The 15,258-nt window shown below is 43.9% G+C and overlaps 1 protein-coding gene across 1 annotated transcript in view; it reads right to left on the bottom strand.

Moving 5' to 3' along the window:
* LOC144692536 (uncharacterized) overlaps positions 1–15,258 on the bottom strand; it is a 163,714-nt gene that overhangs the window by 49,804 nt on the left and 98,652 nt on the right. The window contains exons 10-15 of the mRNA XM_078561509.1: positions 10,700–10,813; positions 9,510–9,743; positions 8,489–8,599; positions 6,116–6,308; positions 4,087–4,232; positions 2,679–2,792 (exon numbers count right to left, since the gene is read on the bottom strand). Of these exons, the coding sequence (XP_078417635.1) occupies positions 2,679–2,792; positions 4,087–4,232; positions 6,116–6,308; positions 8,489–8,599; positions 9,510–9,743; positions 10,700–10,813 (912 nt within the window). The remainder of the gene's footprint in view (positions 1–2,678; positions 2,793–4,086; positions 4,233–6,115; positions 6,309–8,488; positions 8,600–9,509; positions 9,744–10,699; positions 10,814–15,258) is intronic.

Genomic DNA, 15,258 nt, shown 5'->3' with positions numbered 1-15,258 from the left:
ATAGCTGCTTAAAGAGGGAGATTGGAGAGGATGGACAGCGAACAGCATTAAATAGGCGGCTGTGTGAATTAAAACCCACAGATACAGACTCGACTGGCCTGTGCTATGCTTGATCAATTTAAGAATTTTTAAAAAATTTTTCACGGGATGTCGGCATCGCTGGCTAGGCCAGCATTTATTGCCCATTCCTAATTGCCCTTAAGTTGGTGGTGAGCTGCCTTCTTGAGCTGCAGCAGTCCATGTGGTGCTGATACACCCACAGTGCTGCAAGGGAGAGAGTTCCAGAATTTTGATCCAGCAGCAGTGAAGGAACAATGATAATAGTTCCAAGTCAGGAGGGTGTGTCTTGGAGGGAAACTTGCAGGTGGTGGCGTTCCCATGCATCTGCTGTCCTTGTCCTTCTAGATGGTAGAGGTCGTGGGTTTGGAAGGTGCTGTCAAAAGAGCCTTGGTGAGTTGCTGTGGTGCATATTGTAGATGGTACACACTGCCGCCACTGTGCAGAGGTGGAGGGAGTGGATGTTGCAGGTGGTTGATGGGGTGCCAATCAAGCAGGCTACTTTGTCCTGCATGATGTCAAGCTTCTCGAGTGTTGAAGCTGGACTCAGACAAGTGGAGAGTACTCCATAACACTCCTGACTTGTACTTTGTAGATGGCTGACAAGCTTTGGGCAATCAGGAAATGAGTTACACGCTGCAGAATTCCCAGCCTCTGATCTGCTTTTGTAGCCACAGCATTGATATGGCTGATCCAGTTCAGTTTCTGATTGACTGTAACTCCCAGGATGTTGATCGTGGGGGATTTAGCAATGTTGTCATTGAATGTCAAGGGGAAATGGTTAGGCTCTCTTTTGTTGGAGATGGTCACTGCCTGGTATGCATGTTACTTGCCACTTATCAGCCCAAGCCTGGATGTTGTCCAAGTCTTACTGCATATGGACACAGGCTGCTTCAGCATACGAGGAGTTGCAAATGGTGTTGAAAATTGTGCAATCATTGAACATCCCCACTTCTGACCATATGATGGAAGGAAGGTTATTGATGAAGCAGCTGAAAATGGTTGGATCTGGGACATTACTCTGAGGAACTCCTGCAGCGGTGTCCAGGGACTGAGATGACTGACCAACAACCACATAATAGGCACAAGCCACCAAAGATCTCATGTCTAAGTCCTTGTCTAACAGTGTCAGTCATGGCTCAGGAGACAACGCTCATCTGAGTGAGAAAGCCAACTTCAGAAATTTGAGCACATTATCCAGGCTGACACGCCCAGTACAATACTGAGTGGGTACTGCAGTTTGAGAGATGCCACGATTTGGTTGAGACGTTAAACTGAGGCCTTGTCCGTTCTCTCAGGTGGATATAAGAGATCCCATGGCATTATCATAGAATGGTTACAGCACAGAATGAGATCATTCAACCCATCTCGTCAATGCCAGCTCACTGTAAGAATAACTCAGCTAGTCCCACTTCCCTGCCTTTTCCCCACAGCTTGGGCATGTTTTTTTTTCTATTCAGATAATTAATACAATTAGAATCTGTTCATTATTACATTGTTTTTTAATGGGACAGTGGATGTCTGAATTCCCAACATAATTGAAATGCATAATTGGCTGTAAAACATTTCAGGGCACCCCGAGGTCATGACAGGGACTATAAAAGATGACGCTTTTGCCCGGTTCCTTGGTCACCCAGTGAGCAGAGCTACAAATCAGTTTGACTGAGCTGGTTACACCAAATGCTTCTGGGTGCACACAGCCCCTGCTAAATCAGCTGATAACAGCTGAGGCAGAGGCATTGAGGTGCAAGAACTGACCTCGGTGCCAGTGAGAAGGGGGAAGGAGAGGAAACTATCTGTGCTTCTCACTATCCTGATACTTAATAATGGAGGATCTATCGTCAATGAACCCGACAGTGCCCTCACTTGACCACCATGCATTTGTGCCCTGGCAGATTTGTTTTTCAATAAAGTGATTTGCCCTCCCTACCCAAACAATTCCATTATCCTCTCCCCACATGGTCAGCTAACTGAACACAACATCTTTTTATTTACAAGGCAGTTGAAGTTGATTCATATTTCATGTAGCCTGACTTTGGCCATCAGGGTTATTGACATTAACACCAAGACAGACACCCCACTCTTTAACCCCAGAAACATGCCTGCACTGGCTCCCTACCCTACCCTGTCCCAAAGACAAACATAAAACGCCCCTGGCCTGAACCAAAGGTCCTCAGTCTTGTACCTGCACTAGAAAGAGTTTCCAGTGGATTTACAGAACTGAATTTGGTTCACACACAGTAAAACTAATAAAAACAGATCAGGAGTTTGGGACTGTTTGATGCGGAAATTTGATACTTATGGGTCTGGCCTGTTAATCAGGCAATAACTCAAAAGGACGTTGTGGCACACACCTCACTTCTGGCAGGAGGCGAGGCTGAATTCTGAAACAGATACTCATGCAGTCAAACCCACAACAATCTCACACACCCCCGTGAAGCACCGATCTTTAAAGTTGTTAAATGTGTGCCCTCAGTTCAAGATATTTTTTTATCTCACCGCTGCCTCTCCAGGCACAGCACAGGGGAAACTAGTCAGCAACTCCCATCTCATGCATAAAAGACCATCCAGGAAAAAAACATAATTCCTGATGATGCCCCTTGGTTTATTTTTATTCTTACCAGTATATGGGAGAGTGCAGATGCAGTGGTAGGCATTCACTCCATCAACGCAGATTCCTTTGTTCAGGCAGGGATTTGACGCACATTCATTTATGTTGATTTGACAGTCGGAGCCTCAAGATTCAGAAAAAGAGAGGGAAAGAATATTACTCCTTTTTGGCTTTTGATGGTGCCTATCAAGGAGATAGATGTTAGTTTTAGGCAATGGAACTTTGGCATTTCAGGCACCCAGACCTGGAATTCCCAACTGAGGCATGGCACAGGCAGTGCAGATACAGACCAAAAGGCCTGCTACTCTGCCCCAATAATGTGCCTTTGATTAAACATAAAACCACTGCATCATTGTGACATTTTTGCCTTCATTTCCACATCAGATTCTAGAGGCTTTGATGAGCAAGACTACCAATTGGCAGCAGATGTGAGACAACTTGGTAGTGTGAACCCATGTCTACAAGGAGTTAACAATGGCTCATACCCTGGAACTCCCTAACAAAAGACACTGATTGGCACCACATCCACATGCCTAAATATTCGCATCCTGCACCACCAGCACACTATGGAGGCAGTGTGTATGAACTACGGGGTGTACTGCAGTAACACACTAAGACTTGTTAGGTAGCATCTCTCGAACTCACAAACTCCACTACCTTAAAGGACAAGGGCACCAAACACCTCCAAATTCCCCTCTAAGTCACACACCATTCAGATTTGGAAATATATTGCCATTCCTTTATCATTCATTGCTGGGTCAAAACCCTAGAACTACCTCCCTAACAGCACTGTGGGAGTTTCTTCACCACATAGACTGCAACGATTTAAGGGAGCAGCAAGGAAGAAAACTGGGGCAGGGAAATAAACGCATGGGCTTGCCAGCTTTGTCCACATTCCAATAATGAATAATTAAAAAAAAAAATACTGAGACTGCCCAAAAATATTCTATATATCCTGAGGTATGAGTGGTTTCTGGGGATTTGGTCATATCAATAGCCCACTCTTCAGTCAGGGAGCAGCACATGATAGAGAAACATACATGACAAACAATGAAAGGATTTGTTTTTTTGCTTCTAAAAACATTAAAGAACATCCCACCCAGTTAGTCATTCTTCCTGTGCTGCTTCAGAAAACTAGAAACTCTTTTCCCATGGAATAACTTTTCTGGTACTGGGAATCTTGAAAAGGAAAACCTTGCACCGCAAGGGGGGAGAGAGCAGGAGAGTGGTACTATTTGGATAACTCTTTCAAAGCGCTGGCACAGACATGATGGGCTGAATGGCCTCCCTGTATGCTGTACAACTCTAACTAGGACAGTGCAGTTTTGCATCATCAGAATCAGCAACTTCAATGCTCAGCTTTGAATAAGACCTCACACTGAACGGGTGAAATCACAGCTTTAATGCCCCTCACTCACCTTTAAACCCCTTCAGGCATGTGCACTTATAGCCATTGATTAGGTTCTCACAGGTTCCTCCATGCTGACAAGGATTTGACTCGCACTCATCTTTGTCCACATCGCAGTTTACTCCTGCCCAACCAGCTTCACAAACACATTGGTAACTGCAAAAACAAAAAAAAGCAGAGAAACTGTTGGCAACAGACAAGGCACGACTCACACCAATTTAATCACAAGCTTCCCTTTCAAAGAGTCACACCAACAAAGAGAGGCTCTGTAAATTAACTGACGGTATTAAAAAAATATTCTTAGCACTAAACTCCACATCACTCAAGTCCAGGTTGAAACTCCAGTGTAGTATTGAGGGAGTGCTGCATTGTCAGAGGTGCCATCTTTCAGATGAAGAATTAAACCGAGACTCTGTCTGCCCTCCCAGGTGGACATGAAAGATCTCACTGGTATTATTTTGAATAGGAGGGGGGAAATTCTTCTGGCCAATATTTATCCCTCAATCAACATTGTTGTATGTGAGAGCTTGCTGCATGGAGATTGGTTGTCATGCTTCCTACATTACAACAGAAGACATGGGGCAGAATTTTGCCGTCGGCAAGCTGGGGGCGGGACCCGCTCGCCGACACGTAAAATGATGCGAGGCAACATAGGGCGGAACCCCTGACGTCACCCCGCCCCATTTAAATTTTCAGGAAGGCGGGGGTGCAGCAAAATCAGCTGCGGGCCTGCCAACCTGTCAATGGCTACTTGAGGCCATTGACAGGATTAATTAACCAATTAAAGGGCCTGCCCATCCAACCTTAAGGTTGGCAGGTCAGCCAGGAGCCCCGGCGGCAAGTAGAAAAAACATGAAACCTCACCCAGAGGCGGGATGAGGTTTCATGTAGGGTTTTAAAAATTATAATAAACTTGTTCTGTAAATTACGAACATGTCCCAACTCATGTGACATTATCACATGAGGGGACATGCAAGGGATTTTTGTTTTTCCATTTTTAATATTTTTAAAAGTCCAGGCGATCTCCCTGAGGCTGCACTTAGCCTCAAGGAGATGTGTGCTCTTTCGTGCGCATGCGCGAAAGAGTGCACTCTCAGTTTTAGGGATTCCACCCCCCCACCCGCCCGCCTGCCTGCACAGGGAGCACATAGCTTAATTGGCCCACCCATGTAAAAAGGCGGTGCAGCAGGCTTCGTCAGTGGCAATTGGCTCCGCGCCCGCCAGCAATTGGGTTGGCACGCCCACCCGACAGGCTGAAAGTTCTGCCCATGGTGTCAGTCTAAGTTCTTTCTTTATCTTTCATATCAATCTTTGGAGGATCTCTATCATTACAAAAGTACTGATCTGCATGTGGTGACAAGTCATGCATGCTGTGAAGAGACAACACTGGAGAGAGATCTTACAACACAAACATGTCACTCTGGAACTCATCTGTACAGCCTACATTCATTTATTTATCCATAATGTCCAACGGAATGCATATTGTATGGGCTTATCATGCACGCATCATGTACCTGTTTGCTGCATTTAAAAATTGCAATTTTGACATTCAATCCAATTGCATTTGTGGAAACAACAAACAGAATACACCAGGTTTAAAACAAAACAGATGGGATATCTGGGTTCCAGTTATGAGATCCTAGTGCTTATTCTCAGAAATCCAACAGTTGTTACACGTACATTAAGAACACCTCAGTTTTACTCTTAACTGTTCGCTCATATTGGCAATTTACTTTGCTACCTCAAACATGTATTCTCCATTCACATCCCCTTAATTCAATGAGCCATACTAATCCATGCTTTCATGCGACCACATTCACACAAGTCAGTCAGTCGGACAGACCACTCAAACATCAGTCAAACCTGTCTGCACCCAACATTCAGTAACATTTCAGAATTCCGTCCGCGCCCATCACCCCCTTTATCTGCATACAAGTCTTTGATAACAGCCACAGTTTAAGAAAGAATGTTGAAAGTCAAATGCAGCTACCTTAATGAGGAGACAAAGAACTGAGAAAGACAAAACTGTGGAAAATGACCTGTTTACGTCGTCCACACATTTGCCATGAATACAAGGGCTGCTCTTGCACTCGTCCACTTCTGATATACAGTGAGGGTCGTGATAGCCCTCAGGGCAGTGGCACGTGAAGCTGTTGATTTTATCAAAGCATGTGCCGCCATTGTGACACGGGTTGGAGGCGCATTCATTGATGTCGACATTACACATGGGACCTGTGGGAGGGAACACAAAAACACTTCAACGCACAAGCTAGACACTGCACAATTGAAGGAATCCTTCCCGTAGAGGCAGAGGCATCTCCCTTCACGTTCACCCACCCCCCCAACTCAGTTACCTACTCATTCCAACTGGGAAAGGGGAATCAAAATACTACAACAGGAGTCAAGTGGGGCCTAATTTGGCAGAGGTACACAGGAGAAAACAAAAGGAAAAACTGGAGACATTGGACTTGCTCAAAAAAAAACTTGATAGTAGCCAAATTACTTTTGCACTTCTGAATGCTGGGTTAAAAAACAAGCCGCAGACGATATTCCTGGCCTCTTGGTGATGATCTGGTGATGAATTTCAACACATGAAACCACAAACTGGTAATTTTCGAACTAAAACAAAGCAGCAAATGTGGCTCATAGAAACCTATTTAGTTCACGTCATCCGTTAGCCTCTAATTAAAGGGACATGGCCATGAACTTTTCTTTTGTCAGCTTGATGGATATGACTCAAACTCCTGTCAAAGCACACTGCCTGAGCACCTGTTAGCTCCACCTAAAGTTTAGAGACCATCAGGGAAGATTTCCTGTGCGCTTTGAGGAATGAAATTCTAAACCGGTTTATAATGAATAGGTTTATGATTTCGCCGCACAGAGGAACTCTCTTTCCATCCCACCCTCAAACATCCCTTCAAAAACAGTAAGCTCATTGATTACAGCCCAGGTAGTTGTCACCAACATTGAAAAAAATCATTAAGTGATTACATTGCATGATTTCAGTGGTATTACCCATTGCAAGAACTGCATTTAATAAAACATAAATGCATAATATCTAAAATCAGCAGAGTCAGGAAAAGACTGACCTTTGCATTGTGCCAATATTTCACTAACAATGAGATTGACACTTGTGAATAATCAACACAGTACACTCCAAGAAACACAAACTATAGGTGGAAACCAGGTGGCCTTGAAAGGTGCAACTTGTCAAACACTCAGGAACAGGAGGTGGGTGTGGAATACATTCTGAGGGAGATTGTACAGAACATCAGAACCTGAGGATGTTTTTGTTTTTAAAAGCAAAAAAAGGGTGGGAAGGGAATTGGGAGACTGAAGCTTGCTTCTTCATTTTCCAGCCCAAACGCCTTCCATACAATTTTATCCTTATATTCTTTCATGGAATTTATATATCTTATACTCAGACCCAATTGCTCCACGTATATTGATGAATGTACTGTATTATTTTTGTTCATGTTCATCCAATTTTCATTATGTTGTATGGGGGCATAATGGTGCTGAAATCCTATTGTAATCTAATTTTTCAAACTAATTTCTGGTCTTTCCCAGCTCGAGTGTCGGCTGTGCCTCTGTGGTAATGTTTTTGCCTCCAAGTCAGAAGATTGAGAGTTCAGGTCCCTCCTACAGAAACCTGGAGTACAGAATCTAGGCTGACACTCCAGTGTGGTCTTGTGTGTGTGCTGTTCTAGTAGAGGTGCATCTTTCAGATGAGATGTTAAACCAATGCCTTCTCATGCATATGTTTCAAAGAAGAGCACAGGAGTTCCCCTTTTGTCCTAGTCAATACTTATTCCTCAATTTAACAACAATGGATTATCTGGACATATTAAATTGCCATTTGTGGGATCTTGCTGTGCACAATTTGGCTGCTGCGTTTCCAACATAACAAAAGTAACTATACTTCAAACTGTACTTCATTTGGCTGCAAGACACTTTGGGAACTCAAGTAACGAAAGACGCAGTATTAATCTAGGTTCTTTCTTTCGCAAATTTGTTATGACTAGTCTTTTAAATGGGATGAACAAAAAGCTGACAGTCTTATCCAGTGTAAACCAGTGTGCGCGCCCAGAGTGATTGTGTGGCGCATGGAATGCAAGGCCTCCAAAACTAAGAAAGATTGTGCACAGAGTATTCAACAGTTAATACAAAATATTTCCACACCATGATGTCAGGTTCACCGGCAAATGATCATGTAAAGCGTGTGTTGAGTGCTTCATCCCTTTGATGACTATATTCCCAACACCCCTAAAGTTGTAAAGTTTTTTTTTTAAAAATGAGGCATTAGGTGACTTGGGGCAAGTTGAGCACAAGTTAGAAAGTAGGGCCACAAGGCGTGACAAAAGTGGCAGCCCATGTATATATTTTGTCGCTTTTATGGGACCTGACCCTACCTGTATAGCCAGGGCTGCAGACACAGTCATACCGATTGATGCCATCTTGACAGCTTCCATAGTCACACGGGTTGCTAGCACAGTCATCGTAGTTAATCTCACAATCGTCACCTGCAGGATCATTCAAATAGGAGATTTATTTAACACTTGCTGTTCGGCAAAGCTGCATTTAACAAGATCAAATGATGCAACTGCAACAAGTGTCATCATTCAAGTATGGCTGTGAGAAACTCTCTCAATGATGTCTGCTTAAACTGTCAAAAAACATCACTAAAATAGCAGTACTATTATCGATTCTGTACTTCCAATTTTGGGGTGTGCCAGACAACACACGATGTACTAGTGATTGCAGGCCTGTCTACAGGTGGCAGTATTAATTTATTAACTCGTCAGCATAAATTAACTGGAATGCAGCTTCAACAACACTCATGAAGCTGGGCACCATCCTGGACAAAGCAGCCTGCTTGATTGGCACCCCATCCACAAACAATTACTCCCTCCACCACTGACACACAGTAGCAGCAGTGTGTACCATCTACAAGACACACTGCAGCAAATCACCAAGGGTCCTTCAACAGTCCCTTCCAAATCCACGACTGTTGCGACCTAGAAGGACAAGGGCAGCAGACACATGGGAACACCGCCACCTGGGAGCTCCCCCCCAAGTCACTCACCATCCTGACTTGGAAATATATCTCCATTCCTTCACTGTTGCTGGGTCAAAATCCTGGAATGCCCTTCCTAACAGCACTGTGGGTGTACCTACACCACATGGACTGCAGCAGTTCAAGAAGGCAGCTCACCAACACCTGCTCAAGGGCAATTAGGGATGGGCAATAAATGCTGGCCTAGCCAGTGACACCCATGCCCTAAGAATAAAAAAAGACTTTAATAACTAACAGTGGCGTACCAAGACACATCCTCCCAAGTTAACGACTGTGGTGAATAGCAGGCTGTTGCCAATTTTCTGGACATGTTTCCCGGACTAAAAGGGAACCATTTCTTCCAACTTGCTACTTGCCTGAGGTGCCAACTGGACAGCGGCACTTATAACCATTCACACGGTCTTGGCAAGTGCCTCCGTTCTGGCAGGGCTGACTCTGGCACTCATCGATCTGCTCGCTGCAGATTGGACCCTTGTAGCCAGCGGTGCAGTTGCAGGTGTACCCGGCTATTCCATCCTCGCATGTTCCGTAGTGGCAGGGGTCCGGGATGCAGTCGTTTTCGTTAGTCTCACACTTAGTCCCCGTAAAGCCTTTCAATCAGCAGAGAGGGGGGGAAAAAGAGAGTGAGGTGGGGGGGGGGGAAGAAAAATAAAAAACCTTAAATTTTCTGGTCTATTTTAGTTTTTTCTATATTTTTACCCCAGTTTAAAAAGAAGTTTCTACAATGACAAAAGCCATTGGCTAAAACTTCACTGATCATAAAATCATCTGAAACTAGAGTGATCTTACCTGTGTGACAAGTAATTTGTCATGCCAAAATTATCTTCCCCACCCACAAGACTGCACCTCTTTTCAAACCACCAAATATATTGTTCATCAACAAAAGGCCAACCAACTGATCACAAACAAAGCGAAGAAGCACATGACAGGATTGTCGCAAAACTTTGCTTTGGAAACGTAAAAGTAGCAAACTCAAAGCTGAGGCAGCAACTTGCCCTGGCTCTGACAGTGACAGTGGTCACTGTAACAGGCAGCAAGGGCTAGCTGAACCCCCTGAGGGCACACGAGCTGAAAAACCAAGTCTGGCAGTGCAGCAGTTAAAAGCGAGTGTGGGAAAGTTATTTTAATTCAAGAGTGTCCCAAGGACAAGTAACCCAATGCTGAAATGCGCTGCGAGCTAGCATTAATTATCAATTGGCTGAAAGCACGAGTAAAGTGGAGGAGGAACCTGCTTCAGCAGCAAAGCAGAAATTCCAGTTTCAGTCAGAATATGAATGATGGTTTAGGGATTGGATGAGCACGGCGCGATTAGCTGCCAGATATTAAACATCTGAAGAGCTACTGATTAGCAGCCTTGGCCTTCAACACCAGTTTTTTCCCCTCAGCTGGGGATGACAAAAGGGGGTTTGGGAGTTGAAGGCCAGAAAAGGTGGGGCAGCTACAAGGAAATGTGACGATTAAAACATTCCTCGAGTGTGAACTTTCAGCCACTACAGATGTTGTTTCATTTCCCTTTTTTTATTTGTTAAGCACCAACTGGCTTTACCTTCGCTGCATTCACATTCAAAGGCATTCGGACGATCAATACACTTGGCTCCGTGCTGGCATGGCGTACTGGCACACTCATCAATGTCAATCTGGCACATACTCCCAGCAAAACCTGCAAGTGCAAACACACACAAAAACAATGAACAAATCAATTAATCTTGAAAAGATCTTTCATTTTTAAAAATTCATTAATGGGATGTGGGCGTCACTGGCTAGGCCAGCATTTATTGTCCAATCCTAGTTGCTCTCAAGTTGGGTGGTGAGCTGCCTTCTTGAACTGCTGCAGTCCATGTGGTGTAGGTACACCCACAGTGCTGTTAAGGAGAGAGTTCCAGGATTTTGACCCAGCGGTAGTGAAAGAACGGCAATATATTTCCAAGTCAGGACAATGTGTGTGGCTTGGATAGAACTTGCAGATGGTGGTATTCCCACCTATCTGCTGTCCTTGCCCTTCTTGGTGGTAGAGATCATGGGTTTGGAAGGTGCTGTTGAAGGACCCTTGGCGAGTTGCTGCAGTGCATCTTGTAGATGCAGCTACTGCGTATCAATGATGGAGGGAGTGAGTGAATGTTTTTGGAAGGGGTGCCAATCAAGTGGACTGCTTTGTCCTGGACAGTGTCAAGCTCCTTGAGTGTTGTTGGAGCTGCACTCATCCAGGCAAGTGGAGAGTATTGCATCACACTCCTGACTTGTGCCTTGTAGATGGTGAATAGGCTTTGGGGAGTCAGGTGGTGAATTACTCGCTGCAGGATTCCTAGCCTCTCACCTGCTCTTGTAGTCACAGTATTTATATGGCTAGTCCAGTTCAGTTTCTGGTTAGTGGTAATCCCCAGGATGTTGATAGTGGGGGGTTCAGCGATGGTAATGCCATTGAATGTCAAGGGTTAATGATTAGATTCTCTTTTGTTGGAGATGGTCATTGTCTGGCACTTGTGTGGCGCCAATGTCACTTGCCACTTCCAAGCCTGGATGTTGTCCAGGTCCTGCTGCATTTGGACATGGGCTGCTTCAGTATTTGAGTCGTCGTGAATGATGAACATTGTTCAATCATCAGCAAACATCCCCACTTCTGACCTTATAATGGAAGGAAGGTCACTGATGAAGCAGCTGAAGATGGTTGGGCCTCGTGTCCCCTGATTCTAGACTCACCAGCTAGGAGAAACATCCTATCAACATCTACTATGTTACGCCCTGTAAGAATTTTTTAGGTTTCAATGAAATCTCATTCTTCGAAACTCTAGTGGATACAAGCCAATTTCCTCAATCTCTCCTCATAAGACAATCGCAGGGATTTATCTGGTGAACTTCAGTTGCACTCCCTCTAAGAAAGGATGTACTTGCCATAGATAAGACAACCAAAACTGTACTCGAGATGGGGGTCATACCAAGGCTCTATACAATTGCAACAAGACATATTTACTCCTGTACTCAAATCCCCTTCTGATGAGGGCCGACATACCATTTGCCTTCCCAATTGCTTGCTGCACCCGCATGCTAGCTTTTAGTGACTCACAAACAAGGACACCCAGGTCCCTTTGGGCATCAACACTTCTCAACCTCTCAATATTTAAGAAATACTCTGCCTTTGTTTTCTCTACCAAAATGAATAACTTCACACTTATTTGCATTATATTCCGTCAGCTATATTCTTGCCCATTCGCCTGGCCAAATCCCCTCGAAGCTTCCTTACATCCTCTTCACAACTGACATTCTCACCTAGTTTTTGTATTATCAGCAAATTTGGAAATATTACATTTGGTCCCCACATTCAAATCACATATATAGATTGTGAACAGCTGTGGTCTAAGTACTGATCCTTGCATTATCCCACTAGTTACAGCCTGCCATCCTGGGAATGACCCATTTATTCCTATTGTGTTTTCTGTCTGTTCGCCAATTCTAAATCCATACCAGTATATTACCCCCAATGCCATATGCTCTAATTTTGTTTACTAACCTCTTGTGTGGCACCTTATCGAAAGCCTTCTGAAAATCCAAATACACCACATCCACTAGTTATCCTTTAACTATGCTACAAATAGCATCCTCAAAAACTCAAGCAGTTTTGTCAAACATGATTTCCCTTTCATAAATCCATGCTGGCCCTGCTCAATCCTACCATAATTTGCCCAATCCTACCATAATTTTCCAAGTGATGGGAGGCAGTGGCGTCATGGTATTGTCACTGGACTAGTAATCCAGAGACCCAGGGTAATGCTCTGGGGACATGGGTTCAAATCCCACCACGCAGATGGTGAAATTCGAATTCAATCAATAAAAATTAAAAGTATAATGATGACTATGAAACTCATTACAATGTCATAAAAATCCATCTGGTTCACTGATGTCCTTTAGGGAAGGAAATCTGCTGTCCTTAACTGGTCTGGCCTACGTGACTCTTAAATGTCCGCTGAAATGGCCTAGCAAGCCACTCAGTTCTCAAGGGATTAGGAATGGGCAATAAATACTGGCCTAGCCAGCAATGCCCCCAAACTCACAGGTCTGTAGTTCTCAGTTTACTCTCTCCCTACCTTGTTAAATAGTGGGGTTACATTTGCTACTTTCCAGTCTGCAGGAACCTTTACAGAAAGATAACCACCAATGCATCCACCACCTCTATAGCCATCTCCTTCAACAATCTGGAATGTAGCTCATCTGGTCCAGGGGATTTATCAACCTTCAATCCAACTACTTTTTGAGTACCACCGCTTTATTAATACTAAATTCTTTTAGTTCCTCATTTTTATGAACTCCTAGTATTTCTGAAAGATTTTGTGATCACCCTCCGTGAAGACAGACACAAAGTATTTGTTCAGTTTCTCTGCCATTTCCCTATGAATTCTCCTGTCTCTGCCTGAAATGGACCCACATTTGTCCTTGCTAATCTCTTACTCACATACCTAAAAAAGCTTTTACAATCCGTCTTTATGTTACTCACTAGCTTGCATTCACATTCTCTTTTCTCTTTCTTTATCAGTTTCTTGGTGATCCTTTGCTGGATTCTAAATTGCTCCCAATCCTCCGGTTTACCACTTTTTCTGCCAACCTTGTAAGCCACTTCCTTTGATCTAATGCAATCTTTAACTTCTTTTGCTAGCCTGGAGACAAGGCAGAGCATGTGAAACCATACCCTACAGAGTTAAAGCCTCCAGCGGAAGCAGACATTTGACAGGAAAAATAAGGTGGGGAAAATGACAAGAAACAACTGGACACATTTCATGATAAGTGCTTCATTTTAGTACCAAGGGAATGGATAAACATAAGCATGTTTTGGAAGGAGTTGGGAGCAGGAGGAACAAAAACTTATAAGAACAGTCAGATTTAACAGTGAAATCTTGCATGTTCAGTACTCCAAACAGCAAATATCAACAACTATGTAAAGCCTGGATTTCTCCAACAATTCTCCCTTGCCCCTCCCGTTCTGCTCCCCACAATCTTCCTGGTCGGGAGGTAAGTGTTTCTATGAAATGCTGCAGTAAGACAAATCAAATCCCAAGGAGGATCAATGCTGCTGCTGCTGGGTTAAGCACACGCTCGCTCACTCAACTCTCAGACAGAAGAAAATCTCCTTCACACATGGACCCAGGTGACAGAAGACACGATGTTGAAAGTGCAAATATAAATGCCAATGGCAACTGTTAAACTGGCAAAACCAAAAGGTGCAAGCCAACACTGCAGAAGGCATTCTGACCAAAGGAGATTTTTTTCTAAAAACAGTTCAAAGATTAAACAGCTTAAAGGACAAAGTTAACCATTAATTAAAAAAAGGTCATTTTAAACACTGACACAAGGTTTACTGAAGCTCAGTCTCCCACTTGAATCCCCAAAACATCTGTGAGATTGAATAACTTGTCCACATTTCTAGAAACCAGAGGTTACAAACCTTTTCAGTTTTGGCTTTAAGTCAACTCCCATATTCAGCATGATTTGGAAATTCCCTGGCTTGCCAGACCCCAGTCGAGCCTCGCAGTGAAACCCTGTGTCACACATTCACACACAGCTCTGACATCCAACATGAGTGCACCAGCAAGCAACTCGGGCTGGCACAGCCCTCCTTCTCTTCATACCTTCCAACACTCAAAAGTGGGAGCGCAGCAAACATCATGTGACTGAAATGTCATGGGATCGCACTTTTTATTTTCCCCACGGGGTAAAACTAGCCCGTGTGAAATAAAATTTTGTGCGATTTTCTTTGTTGCTGCAGCTCGCTGCCAAGTGGCGATAGTAAAGATGAAAGGAAGCAGTAAATATTATGCATTTGTTCAAGTGAAATGAGGCTGTATCTAGAACACAGGCTAAAGCTCTGAAACGTGTGTTCAAACTCTGAAAATGTCAAACCTTGATCTGACTAAAGAAATCAATTTGGAGACAAAATTGTCAGCAGACAAATCTGGATAAAGCAAAAATCCCATTGGGAATATGGGATGCTCCAGTAAAATATGCAGCAATTTAATTTCAAACTCTGCTTTCTCCTCTTCCCTCGACCCCCCCCCCACCGAACCCACCCACTCTTCACCTGAAAACAAAAGCTTTATAAAGTAAAACATACTCAAAGCT

This window comes from Cetorhinus maximus, chromosome 17, assembly GCF_964194155.1.
Source record: "Cetorhinus maximus chromosome 17, sCetMax3.hap1.1, whole genome shotgun sequence".
NCBI lineage: Eukaryota > Metazoa > Chordata > Chondrichthyes > Lamniformes > Cetorhinidae > Cetorhinus > Cetorhinus maximus.
Note: the sequence above shows the minus strand (reverse complement) of the source record. Positions and strands in the feature narration are given on the sequence as shown.